Here is a 24846-nt window from a genome sequence, read left to right on the forward strand (position 1 = left end):
TTTGTATCTATGTATATATATATATATATTCGTTTCATCATTCTTTATTACGTTTTCTTGTTTTTATAATTTATCAAGGTACAATGCATTCTTTTCATAATACTGCTTAACATTTTGATACACAAACTAGACACAGACACAGACATACATACATACAGTATTATTGTTTTTTTATTATTAAGATTATATAGTTAGTTCTTTAGTTAGTATAAGAATACATATATACATATGTATGTATATGTATTTATCTACAACACAATTTCGATATCGATTTGTGTTTCATTTCTTCATTTTTGGTTTGTTTTGTTTGGTTTTGTTTTGTATATAAAATAACAATGGCTTACAGAACATTTTTCATAATCATTTCATCTTTGTTCTTCAAGTTCTGTTGGTTAACAAATTTTATCCTTTATTTGTTTTTATTTTTTTAATTGTTTATTTAGTTTGTCTTGTACTTCAAATTCAGTATAGAGCGTGTGGGTTACCTTTTCTTTGGGATATGTTTCGGTTTTGTTTTTTGTTTTTTAATTTTTGTATTTCTTTCTTGTACTTGGTGGGGTGTAGGTGTTTGTATGTGTGTGTGTGTAAGTGTGGTGTATTCTGATACCGTAAGAAAATATAGTTAGTTTTGATTTTCTGGTTATATGTATTACTTTGCTTTTCTATCTGGGGACAAGGTTACTCGGTACTCGGTATTCTTTCAATTTTAGAAGGCGGAAAGGGGATTAACAGTTTTGTTTGGTTTTTTTGTTTTTATGCTGGGAAGAAAGACTAATTTATAAACTTTTAAAGAGTGCAACAATCTAAGAGTTATAAGAGGCACATTAGTTATTTTGAGCAAATTTCATTTTCTTTATGTATGGTTTTTGTATCTTTTTAAAGACTAAAGCATTTTCTTCAGCTGTGAATATTTTGTTCTTGGTTTGTTTGGTAATTAATTGTATGTTTGTTTCTTTCTACTTTCTGTTTTTTTTTTTTTTTTTGGCATTTTGGTTTATCAAAAAGAAAAATAAAATCAAAGCTCAAACGCATGGCTGGGGGCGCTTTAAGCCTATGTACAACATAAAAAAAAAATGAAAAAAAAAAATAAATATATATATATATGTATATATAAACATCATGGATTGTAGCATTGAGGCTCTCACAATAGAGCTTCAGCTTCTTCCATATGTTGTTGCAATCACAAAATCGTCGTCACGGTCACGGGCATTCCCTCGGCATTCACGGACTGCTCGGTTCGCACTCGAGTGCCAAAACTCTCCACACTTGTGGCCTTGCTTAGGTCAATGGGTGGTATATCCTCATCGTAGTCGGAGGCCAGCTCCTCCTCGGCTAGGTAAGTGCATTTAACCGGCGTTTGCTCTTCCTCCTCCTCCTCCTCCACCTCTAGCTCGCCGCCGCCAGCATCGAAATAGTGTGTCTTGTGTGTTGCCTTGCTAATGTTGGCCTTGTTGTTGGAGCATGTTGGACCCATCATATAGATGCCACCATCATCTGTATCTGTATCATCGACGAGACCATTGCCATCGCCATCACCAACGCCGAGGCCATCGTTATCGTTATCAGGACCGTCGGCATGTTGCCCCGTATAGTTGCCATAGCCTGCCTCACACTGATAGGGATTGGTTTTCACATGAACATTGCGACAACTGCCACCGCAATTGTGATGGCTCTCGGCATCGCCACCATTTGCCCCATAACAATGGCCCCTGTGCAGCGAATGTCCACCGATATTGGATCCTGTACCCATGCCAGCTGCTGCACTGCTGGAATGGGCCACTGACTGCTATATATGCGAATGGGAGCGAGCTATCGACAGTGAATATGGACTCAAATCCTTTTGTATACGCATGCTGTCGTATATGGGGAATTCGCAGCATAATATAAACTTCAAAGCACTTGGCACTTCTACATATACCGCCGGCGGCACAGGTATCAGTGGTGAGGTGGAGGCCTTGTATTTGCGGTACTCCAATTGACTGAAGACAAGAGAACAAAAGGAACATTACCATTTATCCTCTCCCACACAGTAATGTGGATGAACTTACTCTTTGTACTTCTCATCGGCGCTCCGTTCCCGTAATGGAATGCCCGATAAAAACAGTATAATTAATGTGGTAAATATTGGCGATGCAATCGCTACCCATTCATGACCACTTATAACGTTTAGTGATATGGCAAAGATACCCCACCATATGATTACCTCGCCAAAATAGTTTGGATGGCGTGAAACACTCCAAAGGCCTGGGCAGAAAAAGAAAATACAAACAAAATTATAACGGTTAAAGGGCAAAGGGATCATCATCATCATCATGATTACCATCATTGCAAAATTTGCCCTGGTTGGCTGGATCCTGGCGAAATGAGAATTTTTGCAAATCGGCATAAGTTTCGGCCAGCAGACCGACAACAAACATCACGGTTCCAGTTGAATCCAATGTGGTCATTGTTTTTGGTGCATGCGGTTGCGAATGACGCGGTGAGTTGATGATGATGACGGGCAGTGACACAATATACACCCAAACGGCCTGTAATAATGGTTACACATATATCATCAACAAGTGAGATTTGTTATTGCAATTGCAAATTGCCCCACAAAAAAAAAAAAAAAAAAAATGTGAAAGAAATTTCGGATACAAAATGACTGCAGAACATGCAACAGACAGAGAGACAGACAGACAGACAGGAGAGACAGGGAGACACAGAGACAATGAAGGACACCGCAAACCATTAGAACGTTTAGTAGCAGGCGTCACCCACATGTGTCATGGCTTGGCAAAACGGCATTTTAATTGTTGTACCAACCCTTCCCCCAACCATCACGTTGACACTTGCATTGTGGGTTATGTGCGAATGGTTGGTGGGTGGCAGGGAAGGGTGACAAGTGCTAAAATATGTAAAAGAACCCTTTGGCACACATGCCAATTACTGACACATTGATTGATTTTTGAACGGGCCAAGTTGAAGGCTCTGTCACTGTCTCTATCTCTCTCTCTCTCTCTCTCTGTTTGTGTGTGTGTGTCATTGAAAGTAAAATTGAAAAGTGGATGATGCCAATGCTGACGCAATTTATACTCCATGCTCAGGACCCTCCATGCCCTACATACTCACCTGAAATGTCCAGAAAACTGCATAGCGTATTATATTCCGACGAGTATCCTCGAATTGCTTGTCTCGTCCCAATTTGATGATGCGATATAGCAAATATCCGGAGAGCCTAGCACCCCATAGGCACACAAAGAATGTCACCATCAATTGGCGACTATCGTAGGCCTGCAAATGAGTAGAGTAAGTGGTCATAATCTGGTCTTGCATCCACAGTGGAGTGGAGCAGGCGTGTGCACCACCCTCAAAAACCAAAACCCAGGCCACTTAAAAACTACAGGTTAAATTGCCAAGTGGCGTGCATCATACCCATGCACTTGATGGCCATAGCCCCCCCCGAGAATTGCATTGAAATCACTTATTTCACTCTTACCATATACTCTTCTTTCCCTATAGAAAATCTTTGCCTAACTCATTGATTGATGCTGATCAAGATTATATATACTTTATGGGCTTGAAACCGATTCCATCTGCCTGTTGTATATGGATTTTAGTGACTTTATTCTATTGGTTTCTAGAAGGAAGAAGACAGATAGAAAATAGGGCATTTGGTATTCGTCTATGCAAATCAAGTGGCCGTCACTTTTTATTTGGTATTTATGGCCTGACGAGCAATTTGCACGAATTTTTCATAGACGCCCCCCAGTGGTTTGGCTTTCTGCCGCTGCTTTTTTGCTTTTCTGTTGTTTTTTTGTTTTCAGTTTTCCTTTTATTTTTTGTAGAGAAACCACTTTTTGGGGTGGTCATGCAAATTTTGCATAAATAAAAAGTCAGTACACGCACGACTGCAAGTCTATGTACAATAATATATGTATATATATATATAAACGTATGTATATGTGCTTTGCTGACTTTAGTCATTTGTTAAATAATGAATGAATTCGACTGCAAGTGGACGATATTTTACATATTTATAACTGACATTGGTAGCTGCCAGACCATTCAAAGGGCTTATGAAATATGCAAGAAAAGAAAAGAAAAAAAAAAAAGAAAACAAGTAAAAACAGTTTAAACCCAAAAAGGAAAACCAAGCGTAACACTATTAAATTGCTTTGTCAATGACAGTGAATATGCAAAACCAAAGTCCAGACACTAAGAAAAACATTGCCGTCAGCAGAATACAAAAGAAAAAAAAAACAGGAGTAAAATAATAAAACGCCAGCAGCAGTCAAAACTGAGGTCACAGGGCTGGGTACGAGTTGGGGCTCTTAAAAGGGGCTTGGGTATTGGATGCCATCAGCAAACAATTTATACAATTGATAGCCTAATGGGACAGATAGTACGGATATAGACACACACACACATCCGAAATAGAGACAGGGGGAGGACCAGGGGAGAGACAGAGACGGGTTTTTTTTTTGTTGCTAACCATTTTTCATTTAGTCTATTTTGTAAGTACATACATACATGACTTGATTGAGTCAAGGCTTAAGCAATTTTATTGCTCGATTTATAAAAAGAGCTGGCGATAAACCATCGACAAGGAGCCGCAGCGATGCAACCAACTGAATACAAAAGCAATAAAGCATTTTTATGTGGGCGTGGATGGACGACAGCAATTCTACACTGTGTAACCAGCAACAACAACAGCCACAAGCAATGACAACAGCAACAGCAACAACAACAGCAGCAGCAGCAGCAATGGCAATGGCAACGACAACGACAACAGCAACATCACTTCCGTTTCCGTCCTTGCAAAAGGGCTTTGAGGAAGGAAGGCAGCGAATGAAAGCATGCTTTAAAATCATTCTGCATTGCAAGCATTTAACGTAAAACTTTGATAGGGTAAACCGAGTTTAATTTACGATCGATTCGTGTGTGTGTGTGTGTGTGTGTGTGCGGTCATAAAAGTCAGCTAAACTATTTTAATTTGTTCTTTATGTGATAGGCATCAAATGTTACTATTATTGTTGCAAAAACTGGTCTTATGGTTTGCGTTTTCTATCCAATTTTATGGGTTTTGTTTTGTTATTTGTATCTATATAATCTATATCTATAATCTATATAATAAAGGTATATTTCAAATCTATATTTACTTTATTATACAAAGTTTGCTTAAAGAAAACAAATAAGTTCTAAAGCATAAGTTAAAAGAATGATTGAGAAACATAGTCTAAGGCCAAGATCGAGGTGAAGAGAAACATTGTTCTGTCTTAGCTATGAACAACGAAATTCATCATGAAATATTTAAATATATTAGGATAGGAATACATCAATTAGGTCGAGAATTATTTACACAATCATCGATATTAGTATGGCGGGCAAACAGTGCGTATACTTTATTGTTGGCTAAATGATAAAAGGCATGCAAAATCCGCCACAGTTTAGGATAAAAACCGAAAAATCTCAATTGTCTATAACTTTTCAAACTTAAATTGCAATTTTTGAACATTTAGCCTAAGCTTTGATTACGTGAATAGCCCAAATAATGAAAGAGCAACTAATAATCGGTGGATAATACTGCAGTTTGGAAAAGTTTTTTTTTAAATCTAACGATCAGAAGTAGTAAATTTATTTAAAGATGAAAAGACAAAGGGCAAAAGGCTTATGTTGCCTGAAATTTACGATATTGAATTTGAGTATTTAATTAAGACTTTGTTTGCCATCAATTTGGTAACTAGCTGGGCAACAATTCTCTTTGTAAAGAGCCGTTAGTTAGCAGAGAGCTTAGGCAGACCCAGACATCCCAACCACCCAGCCAAGCAGCCAACCAACTAGACAGACAAACAGACAGACGGACAGACGACAGTGGAACAGAAAGGGAAAGAGTAAGTGAGAGTGTGAGAGAGAGAGAGACAGACAGACAGATGAAGGGCCCTCACGTACGCCAAGGTCATGCAGGCATAGGCAACAACAGTGCAAAATAGAGAAGAAAAAAAAGCCAATGGGCCTTGCCTGGGCGTAACCTTTTGTTTGCCAGCAAGCAAGGCAATGACTGTGTATTTGTTAGTGTGTGAGTGTGTGTCTGTGCTAGTATTTGTGTTTTTGTCTGCGTGCGTATGCAAAATTCAGTTTTCAATGTCAGCAAGCAACCAAAACCGCTAACCACTCTTCTTTCACTTTCTCTCCCCTATCAATTCCTCCGCCCAGCCACCAATGCCCACACATACCCATGCCTGCACACACTCGTTCATACCCATTTGTTTCCTAGTTCACTAGTTTAGTCTTAAATTGCTGTTAAATTTCGGTGAGCCTTTCCATCTTCCACTCAAGCTAACAGAGAATATTGGCAATGCGCCCAAGATAATTTAGAAACGGAAAAATATGAGAAAAGGGCTATCAGTTACCATCAAGAGATCCATTTACAAGGTTGTTTGATAGCAATGACCTTGGTGCCTGCCTGGCATCTAGGATCAGGCGTTGAAACTCAACTTCTAATGCATTATTCTCATTTGTGAGGCAAATTTGGCAAATACAATTAATATACACACACCCACACAATCACACGCACACAAACACATTTCAATGTAATTGTTAATTGAATTGCTTAGAAATTGCCTCCAATGAAATATATTTATGCAAGCGATTAACTCGATTATTTAACGAGAAATTTGTTGTGATGCAACTTGTTTAGCAACACACGTTGCGTATACGTTATGTATTGCGCATGGGACTTTGCGTATACGTTATATATATGTATATTCTCTTCATTTAAGTGTGCTATTATTACTTTAGATAACCTACTCGGCGTATACGTTATATCAAGTTTTAGTTTTTACTCTCAAGCCAACTTGGCGATGTAACAACTGCCAGCAATTAGAGCACTTATTCCTTTTGGCCAAGACTGCCCTTGTGGCCAATTTTAAAAGTGGCTTAGGTACTTATATTGAATGGAATTCAAAGATCAATGGTAAAAAAAGATATGTAATCCGCAGAATTCATGTTGACAATAAAATGAAATGATATTCCGGGATGTTTAGTTTAGTGCCATATTTTACCAATAACGCAAACATGAGAATACAATTTGTATTTGCAAAACATAATTAGGAAAACAAAGTAGGCGGGAAACAAAACTTCAAAATTGAAATGTAGTTTTCAGTCCCAAAAAGTTTACCTGGTTCCAATCATTCCTACGTTTATCATTCTAAACCCAATCTAATTTGTAGACACACGTACGAAAATTTGAGCTCCAACAATAATAAACAAAAAACAAAAATCTAAACGAAAACAACAAAACAGTCTTAAATAAGTATTTACCAAAAAAAGTAAAAGAAAAGTAAAAGTAAAAAAATAAACAGTCTTAAATAAGTATTTACCAAAAAAAGTAAAAGAAAATTTTCACAAAAAACACTAAATATCAACAAAATATTAAAAACAAAAAAACAAAAAGTAATTACCACAAAAGAAAGAAGCTAAAAAAAGACAGAGTAAGTTAAAAAAACGATGGATCAAAATAGACAAGCTATAGTCTCGACATCACAGGAAGTTCTCGAGACGATGAATCATAAAGGGCAAGCTAAAAACCCAGCTGGAGCAGCATCGGGATCGGGATCTAGTCTTGTATCTGGTTTCGGATCTTGTTTTGATTTTGGATTCGGATCGGGGTCGGGCACAGACTGTTCAGAACAAAATACAATTTGGCCGTCCAATGTACGAGGAGGAGCAACAATCCCATTTGTTACTCATTTGGGAGCACCCAAAGCAGCAGAGACGGTTCCGACAGCAGCAACGGGTCGTAAAGCAGCGACGGTTCGCAAGCCAGTGACGGCTCGTAAAGCAGCGACGGTTCGTACAGCAGCAGCTGCAGCAGCCGAGAATCAGTCGGTTTACATGGATAGCGAAAGTCTCTTGGATCTCAGCTCAGTCGCCAGAGGTTTATATCGATCAGCAGATAAATTCAAGATGACAATGCCATTGGATGCATTCAAAACTAGATTCTTAAGGTATTTGTATTTATATGTGCAAAAACATAGCAAATCGACGATTACGATGAAGGATGTAATCGTAGATGGGACACGTGCCTGGACAATGCTCACAGATCAGCAGAAATGCAAATACCGCCATCCCGATGAAGAAGAAAGTCAATAAGCAAACCCCCAATATACACGTAAACATACCATACACTTACACACTCTGCCACAACGAATCTACACCCAACATGACCACTTCTTACACACAACCCACTGATATGCCACTGGCCCACACACGCTTCCAATTAACCACTTAAACACCCAACATGCGCACTTCCTACACACAACCCATGCACGCTATGCACTAATACCACCACTATAATCCTACATTGCCAAATGATAGAAAGGAATTGTATATTTTTGCACAAAATTGTTTGTATTTCTAAATTGTTTGTCAGTTTTCTTATGTTTATCGTGGCTATGACCATGACCTACCATTTAAAAGGCTTCTAAATTTTAAATATGTATGTTAATAATATTATATTAAATTCGAAATTCGTATAGTTAAAGATAATTCAATGGCATTTTTTATTAAAGTCTGTCAAAATAAATGCGATATATCCCAGGTAGTATATATTCTAAATCAGTATCAACAGTCGCTATCTGGTCATTCATTCTGGGAAAGAAATATAGGAATCACTTCGTATCATACCCAGAGAATGAGAAGTATCTGATGCCACAAGCTATATATCTATTCGGATGACCGTCTTTGCAATTAATTGAAACTACTCTACTAAGATTTTAATTGACCATAATAGGATCTGACCACGAAATCGTGGAAACAAGCAATCGAAAAGGCTGCATTATAGAGAAATATATCGGGAATTTATTGATATCAAAATAATCGCACTAAAAGGGTATACGAACTTCGGCGCAGTTAAAGTAAACTTCTGCTCGTAATATTTATTTTTGAAGTTTTACTAACGATTTTGATTACGACAAAGGAAATTCTGATATGTTGAAATAAAAACACTTCTTTCGATTGATGCAACGAAACTTAATTCGATTTTATATTAAGTGAATGTTTATGAAGACAAAACAATAATAATTTGTATAAGACAAGTCTGAAATTCTGCTCGATTTAAGACTTGTTAGTCTTAGACTTGTTAAGTTACATTATTATTGGATGTCTAAGAACTGCATTCCAAGGATTCTTTTAAGTAACTCGGACTAGAATTTTTAGCTAAATAAACTAAAACTATTTTGGTTAAGGAATAAAATTGGCCTAAGGACGTCACACCCCTTTTGGTTTTTGCAATAATTTCACTTACCTTTGATGGCCGATCAATTTGACCTAGAAAAAATGTCAGCAACGAGATGATAATGAAATTAACGCCGCCAGCAAAATCGGTCAATTTGTCCATGTGTAGCATAGAGTTGATCAGGAAGAATAATAATTGCATGCTGGCAATGACAATGGCGCTAATGGCAAAGTGATCATAGTCGAATATGTGAATGGCCATTGTTGTTATATATCTTTGGGAGTCCGTCTTTATCCGTCTATCTTCCTCTTTTTCTCTCTCTCTCTATTAGCTGGGTGTTCCTTTTTAGTGTATTTTATCAACAGGTTGTAGGGTGTTGATGTTGTTGTTGCTCTTACTACTTAATATTGTAAAATGTTTGCCTTTGCCATGGCTTCTTCTCCACCCACGTCGTCGTCGTCGTCGACGTTCTCGGTTTCCTTCTCCTCTTCGTCCTCCTTATCCTTCTTCCGCTCGACGGCACTGACTTGCTGTCTCTCTCCTCTTCTCGCTTAGTTTTTGGGCCCTTAAATGTTTACATGCCGCTTGGCCGTCAGCCAAGGAGTGGTCCTGCCGTCTGCTCCACCTCCACCGCCACCACCACCTCCTCCTTCTCCTCGTCCTTGCCCTAGTCCTCCTTCCGTCTGTGAGTGTGTGTGTGTGTGTCTGTCTTGATTATATATTTATGTGATGATTGTTTATTTGGGGTCGCCTCTGCAAAGTGCAATAAATAATGCAATTTGTAAATTTCATGGCAGCTGCAAGTTATTTGCTTAATGAAAACTTAATTCAATTTACTCGCGCCCAGCTTGTTGTAGCGAGAGTAACTCGTTGGCCCAGGCACGTGAAGAGGGCATAAACCGCAGCCACAGGCATCCCTTCCTCATTCCTTCTTTCTTTTCACACTTATATTTATATTTAAGCACCAAAAATGTTCGCTCCGATGCCAAGATGTTCAAGTGTTTGTGTCTGTGTCCGTGTGTGTGTGTGTGCATTGAGCCAACAAATCGGTGGCAAAACCATAGAGCGTAAACCGTCAGCCCTTCCTTTGCTAGCCATCATCTTTTAAACTGTGTTTCTTCATGGCCCTTTTACCAAGAAGTGTGGCAAATAAAATTAGTTTTCTTTTATGCCTGGTTGGATTGAAAAAGGTTGAACTAAGAAAAAGGCAGAATGGCCTTTAGGTAGTGTAATTAAAGCAAATTGCATATCGTAAAATGGAAATATTATAGATTAAATAGCGATCTAAGTGTTTAAACTATGTAAAGTTCTTTTCATAAAGGAATTAATTTCACAAGATTTAAGATAGAAGAGTAAAAACGGTTTTTAGACCTTTTGACTCCATGGAAACTTTGCCGAAAAGTGATTATAGATTCTTGGGGAGATCAAGACATAAGTTTAAAGGTCTTACCATTTGAGAATTCCACTATCATTAGGTAATCGTAGAAGAATATTTCTATGTTACCAATAAATAGTGTTGAAATGTGGCTAAACGCAAAAGTTTAAGTGGTTTTTATGTACATTCATTCCATGGCCTCTATGCCTACCTAAGCTATAGAGAAAGTTAGTTTGAATTCCTAAGATTTGATTAGGTTTTTGCCTTTTTCATTGCTCATTCATGTTTATGGCTTATCGCAGTTGTTCTGCTCCCTTTCTTGTTTTTTTTTGTTGTGAATTTGTAAATTGGCAAATTTCCCAAATGCGATTCTAATGTCTTTCAAAGAAAGTCAGTGGCGGAAATAGCTCAACAAATTGTTATTTAATGGCAGACAACAAGTTTGTATCCCACATTCATTATTATCATAGATTAAGTTTATTTTGAATTTGATTTAAGAACTTGACACTAGTCGATAATAGAATATATCAATAGATTTCATTGATAAATTCATTTACTGTTTGCTTATTTATTATGAACCAGACTAAAAATTGATGAAATTCTTGCAAACGAAATGTATGGCTTAGGCTATGGGTTTATATTGATGAAAAAAAGAAACCTCAACTAACCCAGAGAAATTTTAAAATTATCTAATTGAAACTTTTTACCTCCTACATACATATGTGCATGACTCTTTGTGTGGATTAGGCATTTTCTTACATTTGTTAATTTAGTTGCTTTCCATTCTCTCCCAATTTGCTTTATACCCGATTTGACGCTAAAAGGTATGCTATAGTTTTTGTTTTCTTTACTGTTTGTCTACCTTCTCTCTCACTCTCTCTCTATTTCTGTCTCTGGCTGTCAGAAGGAAACATCAACATTTCAGATTCATTAAAGTGACACCCGCGGCGTATTCAAGGCCTAGAAACAAAAAGCAACACAGCAACCGTGTTAAACTTGCTCCTTATGGCCAACACACACACACACGCGTATGCAGGCATACCATGTGTCTGCATGTGTGTTTCAGAGCCAGTCAGCTGAAAGTCTGTTGCTGTTGCCACTTGGCTTGTGTTTCTGGCGTTCTTGTGTGTGTGTGTGGGTCTCCATCTCCTTCTCTGTTGTAGGTCCCGGTTCGGGTCCGGGTTATTTGTTGCCGCAAGACATTGACAAGGTGTCTGCCAGGCTGTCACTCGCACACTCACCGCAAGTCAGTGCAACTGTTATCCTCCTGCTCTCTCTTTCTTTCTGTGTGTGCGCGTGTCTGTGTGTGTGTGCCTCTGAAATTTGCATACAATGTTACCCCTCATCCTGTCGACCACATAGTTTTTCTTGTAAACTTTTTCCTCCAACACTTTTAAACACATTTTCGCGTGCTTTGCATTCTTCACGTCGCCGCCGCCGACGACTTTTCTTTTCCTTTCCTTGCCCTGTCTTTCCTTTTCCTTTCCCTTTCATTTTGTCGTTTTCATTTTCATTTCTCGTTTTGGCATTTTGGCATTGTCGCCACCTCCTAGTGAGCATTTTGTTGGCATTAAGGGAGAAATGTTTAGCTTACGAATGCTTGACAAAAATTAACAAGAAAAGCTGCTCAAAGATTATTTGCACGACTTCGTAAAACTAGAAGGATTTCGTTATGGCACAATTTAATATCTATAATATGCTCAATATGTTTATGTGATTAATGATTTTTTCGAATGCGAAGCTAAATCATCTTTGTCCTTCTCTCTCAATTTTCTCATTCGATGAATGTTAAATGAATTCGTAATTCTGAAGGATTCAGATTTCAATCTTAACTAAATGTATTGTTTATATATGGAAATCTTTCCTCATCCCAAATGTTTCTTGTTTAATTTTGAAACATTTTATTAAATTTTTCCTCTAACCTTTTCACCACACCCACACACTCACACACAACAAGAGAGAACTTTAAGTACAACCCTTTCAAAACAAATTTCATGGTCAAGGTGAGACAATTGCATTCGGGTTAGAGAAGTGCAACAACAATTTGTCGTTCCATTTTAGTTTTATCTATGCATGTATCTGTATGCGTGTGTTCTCTGTCAATGGTTTAATTTCTAGTTGTTGCTGTTTGCAACGGAATTGCTGCATATAATGCAATTTGCTACGGTTCAACGGGGCGTATGATTAACCCTATAACAACAACAACTTGGGCATAGTAACCGTTGCCAATTTGATTTGATAGGATTTTGTGAACCAATCTTCAGTTAACGGCACTCGAAAACCGAACCTGCTAACTGCAAAATTACCCACTACCCAACCAACCTCTCCCAAGCCAAGTTTATGCCTAATTAACGATTATATAGCGCTGTTGTCATAGCTGCCACTTTGCTGTGCCATCGGCCAATTAGGCCAATATTCTGTCAGCAAGACAGCCAGCCAGGCACTTTTGTGCTGATTCTATTGATTGCCCATGTAGTTAATGTCATTAGGTAAACGGGCAATGTCACAATTAATGTTGATAAAGAAATAGACAATGAAATAATTACACCGCAAGAGTTAAAAGATAAATTCTTATCTTGCTTGAGTTTTTGTTCATTGAAGGAAATTAATATAAGATGGAATTTAGATTAAAAGACTTATTGGTGTGATCAATTTGATTTCGATAGGCAAAAAACTGCGAAAGCAATTGGTTTTTTCTAAATTATAGAGATGGCGGTGGGCGTGGCATAAATTTAAAGTAAACTCGATCACTGTATATACTACAGGAGTCGACATACCAAATTTGGTGGCCCTAGCTCTTATAGTATCCGAGATCTAGGTGTTTATACGGACGGACGGAGGGATAAAAAGGGTTTTTACTTTAAAGAGACAGTAAATGCACTTAAAAATTATTTTTAAATGTTACAAGCTTAGAAGCTGTAACAACAAAAGATTTTATTGATTTTTATTCTTCACAGACAATTTATTTACTTTCTATTTTGTCGAGTGTATTTCTCTGCCCATCTTTGGGCTAATTGTTTAATCGGTTCGAGCTTATATTGAAAACGTTCTATTGGAAAATTGGTGTAACAATAACAATAAACTTATTTGCTCACCAAGAAATAAACTGCCAATTAACTTGATGGCCAAGAAGAATGGATGAAAGGAGAGTAGAAACTTGAGTAAAGATTTGATCGGACTTTAAGTGAAAGCAAAACGTAATTATTTTATGTCAATGGTTTTATAATTGAAATGGAAAATGTTTTGCTTCTATCTTGATTCTGAATTGTGGCCAAAGCAAACATTTTTAAATAAATCAATTTTATAGCATTGTGTTTGGACACGTTTCGCGCGACCGCGAAATGGAAATTGAAAGGCATTAAACTTGAAATTGTTCATAAATATGCAGAATCATTGCCAAACAATTCAATTGAAATTATAGCTCATAAATTACAAATAGCTGTATGATTTGGCTAAATTGTATTCGAGGTCATCCCATGCTATTGGCCATACGATAAGCAAGGCGTGGGAACTGGCCGCAGGACACATACCTATATACATACATATGTACATATGTCTTTGATACATATAATGGCATTGTATCCTTGAACCTGTGTATCCCATAGATACACACATACATACATACATACATATGTAGTTAAAAGTGCTGAAGCTATTTATTTACGCAGTCAAGGTATTTGTGTTATTTATATTCTAACAATGCTCGTTGCGGTTGCTCGACTACATAAATACACATATTGACGTTTCCTTCAATTGAATTTCTCCCCCAATGTGGACACCTTTCACTACCCATACAAAAGCACCCATACACACACAAGTACACGCTCATAAATTCACAGTGTTTCTATATCTATTTAATTGAATATCTTTCATTTATCTTAAGCTGATTGATTTTAAGCTTTAGTTTAAATACTGACATCTCTTTCAACTATCATCATCATAATGGTAGCAATTAATTATTTTAACAATCATAAGTTGGCTTAGATAGATAATTCCAGGTGATAATATGTGTATATATACGAGTATAAGCAAGGATAAATTGCATTTCTCTTTTTCCATTTCACAATTAAACTCTAAACAAACTTAATAATACTTTTCTCTTGTCTAGTTAGAAATTTATCTAGTTTTGTGAGTTGGAGCTCCTTCACTAGAAGCTAAAATTTGCTATTAGGAAAGTTTTGTAAAAGTTTGCATTGAAAAGTCCAGGTGCAGTTAGAAAAAAGAAACTAGACTTTGAAATGGTCGACGGCTTTTCGGCTAAACTCTAAAGGTTTCTTACCTGGACACTGTTTCTTTAATTAAAAGAAGAGTTTAACAAAATGGCCCGAGACAAGAAATCTTAAAGGGAAAGTGGTAGGGTTTGTGTTTTAAGGGGCACTCTTTAAAAGTCAGATATATGTATATATATACATATATACATAATATATATACATACATATATACATATGTATGTACATATATGGTTTCAGGTCATACCTTTACCGTTTTTGGCAAAGAAAACAGCTTTGACAGGAAGAAAGTGATTACCGAGGACTGACTGCCCAAGATTTTCTGCAGAAAGACACAAATCGAAGGCCATCCTGGAATGGACACCCACAGTCGAAAACCTGGTAGTACGAATGAGTGCCAGTCAGGAGAAGTGATATGCGATCTGCATTACCAGCCAGTTTTAGGATCCTCCAGCTAGAACGTTTAAGAAATTTAGAAGGGACATAATAGGCCCGCCAATGTCCTGCGAAGCAATACCCCCACGCAGTCCCACAGTTAACCGACGGCATTTTCAAATATACATATCTTCCTTCTACAAGTATTTCTTTGTTTTATCTCTTGCTTTTGTCATCTATCCTAACTGTTATTTGTTGTTCTTCTTTGTTGAATATTTTCGAATATTTCTATTCAACACATCTGCATCTCATTCTTGGTTATGGACATTACATTGCCATTTTTTTTGATTTTTTAAGACGACTTTTGAATTTTTTTAATATTTTCCCATGTCAAATGTCAGAATTCGGAATGTATTTCAAATGTTTACTTAGTTTTATACTAAAAAATACGAAATACAAATTTGAGTGAGGCATAAATTCAGATCTGAATTAATAAAATAGTTTACCCTTAATATTGTTGGATAATTCAAAACTTTAACCTTTTACATTTGCAGCTTGGAAGCTTAACTAAACTCAATTGATTTTAAAATAAGTGGATTAATCACTTTCATTTCCATAACTCAGACATAGCTGATGAATCTTATGAGATCTAGCTGAACATCTCTTTAAGGCCGAAATAGATAGGGTAAGTGCTAGCTAGATACAAATAGTGTTTAAGCCACTGTAGATAAATATAAACACATTTATGACTGTAAGCTAGTTATTTTCCTTTTTTTTCTATCTGTTGTTATTATTGTTGTTGTTGTTGCTGCTGTTTTCCTTTCTCATATGTATTTCTATTTTTATGAACTTTGCCGTGGCAATGGTACGGTTCTGTTGGTTGGTTGGGTATGTTGTTTGGTCCGTCGATTGTTAGGTTGTTATCTACGAAATTCTAGCCGACATATTTGCCTTATACAATGTTATATTATGCATGTGTCAATAACTGTAACTGAGTCGCTTTGCTGGTTCGCTAAATATAAGATATGTATGCTTACAAATAAATAAGTAAACATGAAACACATTTACATACATGCGTAGGTATACATACATACATACATATATGTACATATCGGCAAAAGGAGCAAAATTTAAGCAGCCGAAAGTAAGCTGAGCAAAAAAAAAAGGAACGCGTGCACACAAAGATATAAAAAGACACAAACAAATGTATATACATACATGTATACATATACATAATACATACATACATACGTATAGACTCTATGCTTATGTGGACCACAGCATATATATGTATGTATGTATACATACATAAGTATGTACATATGTATAACTGTGCATTAGGAAACGTCTTCTATTGCTTGGCCAAAAGTTGAAAGTCAAGTAACTTGGACACGCGCTAAGTTTTATAATTTCTTATTGAAGGTCTTCTTTCCACACACACACACACACACACGCACACACAGAAAGAGAGAGTGTTTGTATGTGAGAGAGAGAAAGAGAGGAGGCGTACCACAACAACATGCTTTTAACGCTTCTAAACAACTAACGCACATTTCCGTTTCCGTTTCCGTTTATGCCACAAAATGGCCAAAAGTAGCTGGCATTGATGACTGATGGTTGTTTCAGTAAAGTGTGCCACAGGAGAAGTGAGAAAATTGGTGGCAAGGGGTCTTGGATGAGAGGTACGAGGGGTGTTTGTACTGATTAGTTACGTTTTTCGTTTTGTTGGCCTAGCCGTGGCGCGTGTGTTTCAGCTTAATTTTTCTTATTGTTGTTGCTGTTGTTATTGCTGCTTGCTGCTTGCAGCCAGCATCTAGTACGAGGCGAAAACAAAAATTATATACTTATATACAAGAGAAACAAAATTTTTTGAAACGGGCCCAAACAAAGCAACCGACGCAACAGACGTCTACGGGTCAACTAACAAATTTGAATCCGTATCCTCACAACATCACCAGTAGTCGAACGAACAACAGCAGCAGCTGTTATTAACCCACAAATACAAAGCAGTGCACACGAAACTGCTTATGTTATAAAATTGCGCATATTTCAAATATTTTTATAACGCTCCCCATTTTTTACGCGCATTTTTCGTCATCTTCTGGCAAGCAAAATTGTAACGTTTTTAAATCGTGAAATTTAAATTTAACGGTAGTGTAATATATTTCATAGCGGTGTTTACGAAGTCCATCAGCTAAAAGGTATGTCATATAAATGTGCAAAGCACAAATTTTTTCTTTCCCCGTTGCATTAAACAGCGCCATCTATCGCCCGTCTGCTCAGTGGTGCGGGCCGCTGTTTGGTTTTTAGCCAAAAAATAGTCAATTGCAACGCGGTGATGAATAACTACAGCATTAAAAAGTAAAATAAAACTGTAGACTTAAATTGTGAAAGATTTGGTGCAATTTGATCATTTAGTTCTTGTTATTTGCATCTTTCTGTTCCATGGAAAAATTGCAAATCTTTAGCTAAATTTTCAAGTTAGCCATAAAAGGGCTATTTCGACGGCACTGTATTAGCGTATAAGTGATACCTTATGTGAAATTGATATTGGAGCAATTATCATAATATTACTGTAGGTCCACAGGTCCTGCCGAATTGCCGGTTGCGTAATTTTGCGTGGGCGAGGAATACATCAAGTCACAGGAACAAATGGCGTTCGCTCTGCGAGCGGGCCGTTTGGCCAGCACTGGAGTCACCTGGTGCTTGTGCCAGGAGCGCCGGCAGCTCTTACAGTTGTATATAGTCAGGTGAGTGAACCCCGCAGTCCCTCACCGCGGACCCTTCTATCTATCCCTTACTATCATGCCGGTGACCTTAATTTGTTTTCAATTTACCATTTATAGTGATAAGATGCGTTTACAAAGATCCCGTTATGGCAGCCAATCTCAGCAACAAGCTGGCGAGGGAACAACAGGAGCACCGCCGCAGCTCAAAAGAAATGTCGCCTCCGAGATAACCAGTGTGGGCAAGGTTATCTATGAAGCTGGCTGGGATGCGAATAAACCAAAAGGCGTTCCCATAATGGGATCAAATCAACCGACTACAACAGTCTCGACATCGTCTGCCGCATCGGCACCATCGTCGACTTCCGATGATGAGAAGATGCCCAAAGAATCGCAGGATATGCAGAAATCGAAACGCGAACAGATGCGGGACAATATGCAGGATTATATATTCACACGCTATTTCAACTATGTAAAGAACTATGACAAAGTGCTGGAGAAGAATTTCCCCAAGGCCATGCAGCTTTATCATGTCTTCTTTGACGGTGTCAAGGATTTCTTTGGGGACATGAAACGCTTCTTGAAAATTGCTCGCATTGCTAACGACTCGCCGCAGGGGATACGTGCCTTAAATCGCCAGGAGCTCGAGTTGTATATGCAAATGCCCAGGGATATGATGAAAGTGGCTCCAGCCTTGATTGGATGCTCTCTGCCAATGGTTGGCTATGCATTCTTTCCGCTAGTGTAAGCTCACCCACCCATCCACCTGACTAACTAGTATTTCAAATGGGCTTCTTATCTTTCTAGCTTTTGGTATCCACGCACATTTCTCACATCCCATTTTTGGACGCTGCAACAGCGCTCAGATTTCCAGAACTATTACATGAAGCATCGCCTCCAATATAACAAGTCTGTGTTCCGTTGCCTGCAGGCCAAATTGAAATCCTTGGCCGGACATCAACATCATGCCGAATTCGAATGCATCTTAGGTCAACTGGGCAGTGGAACACATCCCAGTGCCGAGGCATTGATTGCTGTGAAAGATATCTTTGCCGAAGGTCCCTATTCCCTATTGGGAATGTCGCGTAAACATGTCGTAAGATCCCCATGCTAAACACTCCTATAATAAGAGCCAATAATTTTATCTGTATCTTTTTCGATAGAAATATCTGGTCAAGATGCATGGCCTACCAAATAGCATCTTCAAGCGTCATCGCCTACATGAGCATGCCTTTCTAGTTCACTACATGGACCAGGCCATAACCAAAGAAGGTGATGTCCACAATCTGAGTGTGGATGCGTTGCGATACTCCTGCTATTTGCGCGGCCTCAATCCGGTTAATCTCAGCAATGAGCAAATGATTGAATGGCTTCGTAATTGGGTCAAAGTCTCGACGTCCATTCAAGGAGAGCACATCACATTGTTCCTTCACTTGCCCATTCTTCTGGGTTACAATCACCCAAATAACTGGAAGACCATATACTGCAAGACCGAGGCTAACTAATTGTTGTACCATCAAATCAGAATCACTTTAATTTGGTAGACTGCTTTAAAGATTGGACTGTTTTTTTTTTTTAAACATTATTTCTATGTTGTTTCATGGGAGCAAATAAAATTGTTAAAGGAAAAAAATGAACTCTAGCCGCAATTTAAATCTATGGGGTTCAATCAAGGAACATTGGAACTTTCAAAACCTTCGAAATCCACTCATAATTAAGGGGTTTAGGTCACCATTTTATAAATTTGTTTATGTCAATCTATCATAAGATTGAAATTCCATCTGCCATCTCGCTCACTTTTACCAAAAACTTATCATGCCATCTCATACACTTTTATTTCATCCATCTCACTCACTATTAGGACGCACAATAGACAAAAGCGTGCTCTTCCATTCATCTGGGTAGCACGTTTTTGTCTATCGGGTAACAGTGCTTAAGTTATATTAGCAGCTTCGATGGTAAACAGTGTCCCAGTATTGTCGACATACGAACGTATTCCTTCCCACTTGGATTCGTGGGTGCGAATCAAAATGTATACAACAATGCAAAACTTGGGCACAATTATCAACAATATGATGAAGTAAAAGTTATCCTTACATGTATTTAAATAAAATAAAGAACCAGCAAGTAATGCGACTGTCTCAAAAAGTTAATGTTATGCTAAAATTCCTTCCCCGATTAGTTTTTTTCATAGAATAAAAGCAAAGAGGGATTCGTGTGTTTTTCCTAAAAATAACACTTCTTTTTATTTGCTCCATCATGATGTTGTGTTTTAGATGTTCATCAAGCAGTTACTTTTCGTTAAAAAAGGTTTTTGTGGTTGTGTTTTTACTTCTTGGCTGGAGCAGCCTTCTTGCCACCCTTGGCTTTTTCGGCACGCAGACGCTCACGACGATCCTTCTTGAGAACACGTGGAGTGCCATCGGCCTTGGTGCGCTTCTTCAGTGTGTTGAAGGCAATGGTCAGCAGCTTGTTGCGCTGACGCTTGGCATAACGCAGCTTGAAGCGGTCAAAGTCATTCAATTGAGAGCGCTAAAAAGAAGTTGTAAAATTAAATATTAATAAACAGAACAGTTGAGGCAATGTAAAAAGAAAGTGGAATGAGTGCGTCTCTGCCGCACTGGACCTGACTATTGGACACTGTTTTGGTGCGTTTTCAGTAAATAAACAAGAGTTAGCTTCATATATGTATCAGCCGGCAATTCCTATCAAGAACTTTCAATTATCATCATGTGCACACAGACCCAGAGTCGTTAATAGTCAGCAATCCAGCCAGCAGGCGATTCACGGATGACAGATGAGTAGTATGTCGTTCCAAGTGCTTACCTTGCAGATATTTTGGGCCTTGACGGACCATGGGCTGACCTTCCATTGTGCCTTCAGGTCGCTATCTTGCCACACTTTGCGCACAATGCGTGTGGGCGCTGTGTAGGGAAACTTGATGCGGTACTTGGTCAGATGCAGATTGTTCAATCTGTATTCCTGACGGGGAACACCGGTGAGAGGGCCATCAACCAAAACCTGCAGTAATGCAAAACAAATTAATATACATATTTATTTCTTGACAAACAATTCAAGTTGGGACTGTGTAATGTGAGGCACTAGATGTTTGGGTCTTGCTTTTCAGTTGGGTTAACTTGGCTTCATTTATGTGTCAGTTGGCACTTCCTATCAAGAAGACAATTATCATCATGTGCAAGACCACGGCAGTTAGACAAGCAGGCAAGTGCCCCACACACTCAGTCCTTCTTCAAATTGAAATGTATTGACTTACTCTGTTTTGATCAATGACATCAACAATGGCTACCAGGCGACCCTTCAGGGGACCTGCAGAGGCCTTGGCAATGCGACCAGTTTGTACGAATCTCTCGAAAGGCTGTAATTAGTAATGCGTAGAAATACAAAACAATTAGAATTATTTTGCTGTGCGGTAGTGAATATATGTGCGTGTGTGTGTGGTGCTCCACCACGTGAAGTATTATTTTTAGTGGCATTTTGCCTATTAAAGACAACTTGAGGACGGGCTTTTATTTCAATTAAATACAGTGGCTACTTTACATTCAGGTCTTGTTTAATTTATCTAACACAATTTATTACATTTTATTTTTCACATTTTTCAACCGACTCGGAGCAAACTTTGTTAATTCTTACCATGACGCTAACCGGAAAGAAAGAGAAGGGCAAAATATTTTTTGACAGCTCGGCAGCAATATGGCGGTCGGTGTTGGTAAAAAACCAGGGTTGTATTCCACAGTTCGTTTTGCAGCACCGAAACAAAATCCAAGTGGCAGCACCATTTGTTAAACACTGTCACCATTGAAATACCGGCACGGCGCGCCCACTATTCAGACGGTTACACTGTTCGCATTATCTGCCGTTTTCGGTCTTACCAAAGCTGGTCACACTCAAGGGCTTCCAACAAGTTCGATATTGGCATCAATTGTTCGACGTTACGGCGAGAGGGCATAAAGTTGCGGCGGATTCGGCGCTCCCAGCGAATTGATTTCGCCATGTTGTTGTTGTTTTTGTCTTTGCTTTTTTTTTTTTGCTTTTTATTATTGTTTTTGTTTTCAAAGTGAGCGGGTGTGTTTTCTGCGTGGAACGGACGGAATAAATTTTTCGAAGTAATGCAAATGCAAGCAAGAAAAACATATATTAGGTTGTGGGACATACCTATGTGTATATATTAAAAATCGGGTCAAATCGGGATTAATTAAAGCGTTCGTCCACGGGGGAGTAATCCGCTGATCTTTTCAACTCTTCTTTGCACTCTTTCACTCCTTTTTGCTGTCGTGTTTCGCGTGTTGCGATGCGCGCGTTGCTTTTGTAACCTGTGCAACAGATTTTTTTAATATTCTTTTTTGTTTTCTTGTCAATAACAATAATACTAAAGATAAAAAACAAACAACAAGTGTTAAAACAAAAAGCGAAACAAAGCAAACCGGTTATTGCTGCCAGTTTTGCCAGTTAAAAATGTTAATCCAAATGATCGTCAAATAGTGTAAAATAAGTATTCGGTTTGAACAAAAAGACTCTTTTCGGCAATAGGCATCAAAAACCAACAAAATTCCGTTTCGCAATGCAAAATTTTTGTTAATTAACAACAACAACAATCCACAGTCTTAGGATTAGTCCCCACATAAAAGAGGAAATATCCAAAGCGCAATTTTTTAGCAAAATTTCTTTTCCCCCATTTTCGAAAATAGTTACAACAATATTTTTTCTTCTGGTGTACACACTAACACACACACATACACGCTGGTTTAGAAGAGGACGAGGAATACGCTAAAAAAGAAGAAGAAGAACATCATCTAAAAAAGAAGCGCAAATAAAGAAGAAGAGACAGGTAAAAGGAGATCAGTGGAGTTGTGCCCTACCACCACCCTGTTTCTGTGTGCCCCCCAACACCAAAAGTTAGTTCCGTTGAGAAGAGAAAGACCAACAAAAACAACAAAATGAACAAAACTTGTGCCCGCTGCCAAAAGGTGGTATATCCCATCGAGGAGCTCAAATGTTTAGATAAGGTGAGTTATACTTGCATTTTTTTTGGTTTAAATTTTAAATGTGGCTAACAACAACTATGGTGTGAGAGTGTCTGTGTCCGTGTGTGTGTGTGTGTGTGTGTGTGTTGAAAAGAGACGGCTAGCTAGGCACTTGATTTTTTTTTTCTCCCCCATTGATCATGCGTGCCTGTTGCTCCTAATAATTACAACAACAACAAGAGAACGAGAGCGCTAAACTGTTTCTTGGAATTTAAAAAATAACGGCGCATTCTCCCTTCCAACTCTGTCGCTGCGTTTTTTGTGTGTTGTGTGTTTGTGTGTTTATGCGTGGGCGATTTTTCAATTTCGCCAACTCAGGAAATTTAAAATTACTTTTAATTTGCATAGCGTCGCAGTTTCCGTTGCGGCGCCCCCTTGAAATATCAGTCCAGCCACTCGGCTGTTTGCGTTTTCGTTTTCTGATCTGTTTCATTTATGTATTTATTTTGTTTTCAACTAAAGCTTAACGCGAAACAACAGACAAAAAAAAAAAAGAAAAATCCGTTGACCGACCTTGAGCAAGCATATACAACATACATATACATATACATACATATGTATGTACATATGTACATATATACATTGGTATGTATGTATGTAATTTTGTTGATTTTGCCTGACTTGAGACCAGTTTTAGTTTTCGCATTCCCTCACAGACACACACACACTTTCTTCTTTCTGGTACTGCGCTTATTGGTTTATGCTTAATTCCAGTTTATTTGTGTACTGTGTCTCCCTCTCCTCACATACCCTGCAGCCATAGGCTAAAGAAAGGTATATTATGATTATTAAAAAGAAGAAGACAACTTTACATACATACGTACATTTTTAAAGCTTCAAGTGTAGTTAGTTTTAGTTTTTGGAAAAATCTACTATCAAATCAATTGATTAGTAAATACATACTTATGTATGTACTTACATGTGACTAAATTAGAAAAACACTCAAAGAAATATTCGGTTTTCCAATTTTGAAATATTTTGAGATGTCCATTATTTGGCAAGAAACTTCTAAAAACTAATCAATGAATTTTTCATTGAATTTTTGAGATAAAAGATTATAATCTTTCTCCACATGTCTGTTCCCAAGTGAATTCCATTTCTTTTCTCAATGGTCATGACAAGTTTAGAATTGCTAGTCAATAATTAAAAAGAGGATTTCAATATATTGCAAAAGTTTATTGTGAAAAAGATCATGAAAACTTTAAATGGTCTAGTTGTTAGCGGCTTTACCTGCAAAATGGATGTATGTATACCTGGTTTTTAATCAGCAGACTTTCCATTTTGATAATGTTCAAGGGGTTTGCCATTTTTCTTTTCTAAATACACATGTTTGTTGTCCTTTTAATTAAAGAATAAGCATGATTCGCCATAGATTCAAAATATTTATAGAAATGTATTTTTTGATTGTAGATTTTTTGTTAAGCTAGCTAGTAATATGAAACTCTTTTACAGTACAGTAAAGACTCATGGCAAAAAGTTTTTTCGACGATTGGCTGTTAGTGCCTTGTATCTATTTTTTTGGTTTTGTTCTCAACTAAATTTGGAATCAACTAACGTCAATTATTTGGTAACGACGCCTTCAATTTGTCAATGTTTTCTGTGTCTCTTTGGTGGCAGAAAATATTTTCATCTAACTATTCGATAAAAACAGAACAAAAAATAAAACAACTGTTAAACAAGAACCTTGAATGCCATGTTGCATGCAGCTCCTCTCTGCTATCAAAAATTCCAATTGACGGGTGTCGAAATCAACTTGTGTCAATCGTCAGCCTTGTCGCACTTGCCCCCCACATAAGCCTCTAATTATACATAGTTCGACTCAAAAAACGATTACGTGTGCTCTTTGCTTTACTTTAGAACCTAAAGTTCTTTCACAATTTGG

At 37.8% G+C, this 24846-nt stretch overlaps 4 protein-coding genes and 1 long non-coding RNA gene across 10 annotated transcripts in view; 3 read left to right on the forward strand and 2 right to left on the reverse strand.

The window, feature by feature from the left end:
• Positions 1-290: 290 nt before the first annotated feature.
• LOC137579844 (uncharacterized) lies at positions 291-17104 on the reverse strand. The gene is given in 6 exon segments (XM_068293676.1): positions 291-1979; positions 2049-2244; positions 2321-2528; positions 3112-3273; positions 9287-9970; positions 16909-17104. Coding segments are annotated over 5 exon segments (1557 nt in total). The 5' UTR covers positions 9479-9970; positions 16909-17104; the 3' UTR covers positions 291-1180.
• LOC137579942 (uncharacterized) lies at positions 7146-8529 on the forward strand. The gene is made up of 2 exons (XR_011032901.1): positions 7146-7472; positions 7528-8529. It is a non-coding gene; the product is annotated as an uncharacterized lncRNA (long non-coding RNA).
• Positions 17105-17134: 30 nt separating the features above from the next.
• Positions 17135-19559, forward strand: LOC137579845 (LETM1 domain-containing protein 1). Its single transcript, XM_068293677.1, has 5 exons — positions 17135-17397; positions 17776-17946; positions 18043-18666; positions 18730-19018; positions 19086-19559. Exons 2-5 carry the CDS (start codon positions 17849-17851, stop codon positions 19425-19427), a joined length of 1353 nt encoding a protein of 450 aa, XP_068149778.1. The 5' UTR covers positions 17135-17397; positions 17776-17848; the 3' UTR covers positions 19428-19559.
• Positions 19560-20134: 575 nt separating this feature from the next.
• RpL14 (ribosomal protein L14) lies at positions 20135-21701 on the reverse strand. Its single transcript, XM_068293678.1, has 4 exons — positions 21574-21701; positions 21197-21298; positions 20749-20943; positions 20135-20454 (listed from the first exon to the last, which is right to left on the reverse strand). Exons 1-4 carry the CDS (start codon positions 21574-21576, stop codon positions 20251-20253), a joined length of 504 nt encoding a protein of 167 aa, XP_068149779.1. The 5' UTR covers positions 21577-21701; the 3' UTR covers positions 20135-20250.
• Positions 21702-21948: 247 nt separating this feature from the next.
• Lasp (LIM and SH3 domain protein Lasp) overlaps positions 21949-24846 on the forward strand; it is a 32903-nt gene continuing 30005 nt past the window's right edge. For 2 of the 6 annotated variants that reach the window (XM_068294035.1, XM_068294036.1), the window contains exon 1: positions 22319-22946. In XM_068294035.1, the coding sequence (XP_068150136.1) occupies positions 22878-22946 (69 nt within the window). In that variant the 5' untranslated portion in view covers positions 22319-22877. Of the gene's footprint in view, positions 22047-22312; positions 22947-24846 lie in introns of those variants that run through there. The other 4 variants (XM_068294033.1, XM_068294034.1, XM_068294037.1 and 1 more) reach the window with 4 other exon arrangements.

Source organism: Drosophila tropicalis, unplaced genomic scaffold (genome assembly GCF_018151085.1).
Source record: "Drosophila tropicalis isolate 14030-0801.00 unplaced genomic scaffold, ASM1815108v1 contig_805, whole genome shotgun sequence".
Classification (NCBI taxonomy): Eukaryota; Metazoa; Arthropoda; class Insecta; order Diptera; family Drosophilidae; genus Drosophila; species Drosophila tropicalis.

What these genes read in the sequence shown, in the direction of transcription:
- LOC137579845 (XM_068293677.1), top strand. Translation starts at nt 17,849, where the DNA reads ATGGCGTTCGCTCTGCGAGCGGGCCGTTTGGCCAGCACTGGAGTCACC. An exon ending in TTACAGTTGTATATAGTCAG is followed by an intron (nt 17,947 to 18,042) that starts GTGAGTGAACCC and finishes TACCATTTATAG; the next exon opens with TGATAAGATGCGTTTACAAA. An exon ending in GAATGTCGCGTAAACATGTC is followed by an intron (nt 19,019 to 19,085) that starts GTAAGATCCCCA and finishes CTTTTTCGATAG; the next exon opens with AAATATCTGGTCAAGATGCA.
- RpL14 (XM_068293678.1), bottom strand. An exon ending in ATGTCATTGATCAAAACAGA is followed by an intron (nt 20,944 to 21,196) that starts GTAAGTCAATAC and finishes GCATTACTGCAG; the next exon opens with GTTTTGGTTGATGGCCCTCT. An exon ending in AGGCCCAAAATATCTGCAAG is followed by an intron (nt 20,455 to 20,748) that starts GTAAGCACTTGG and finishes ACTTCTTTTTAG; the next exon opens with CGCTCTCAATTGAATGACTT.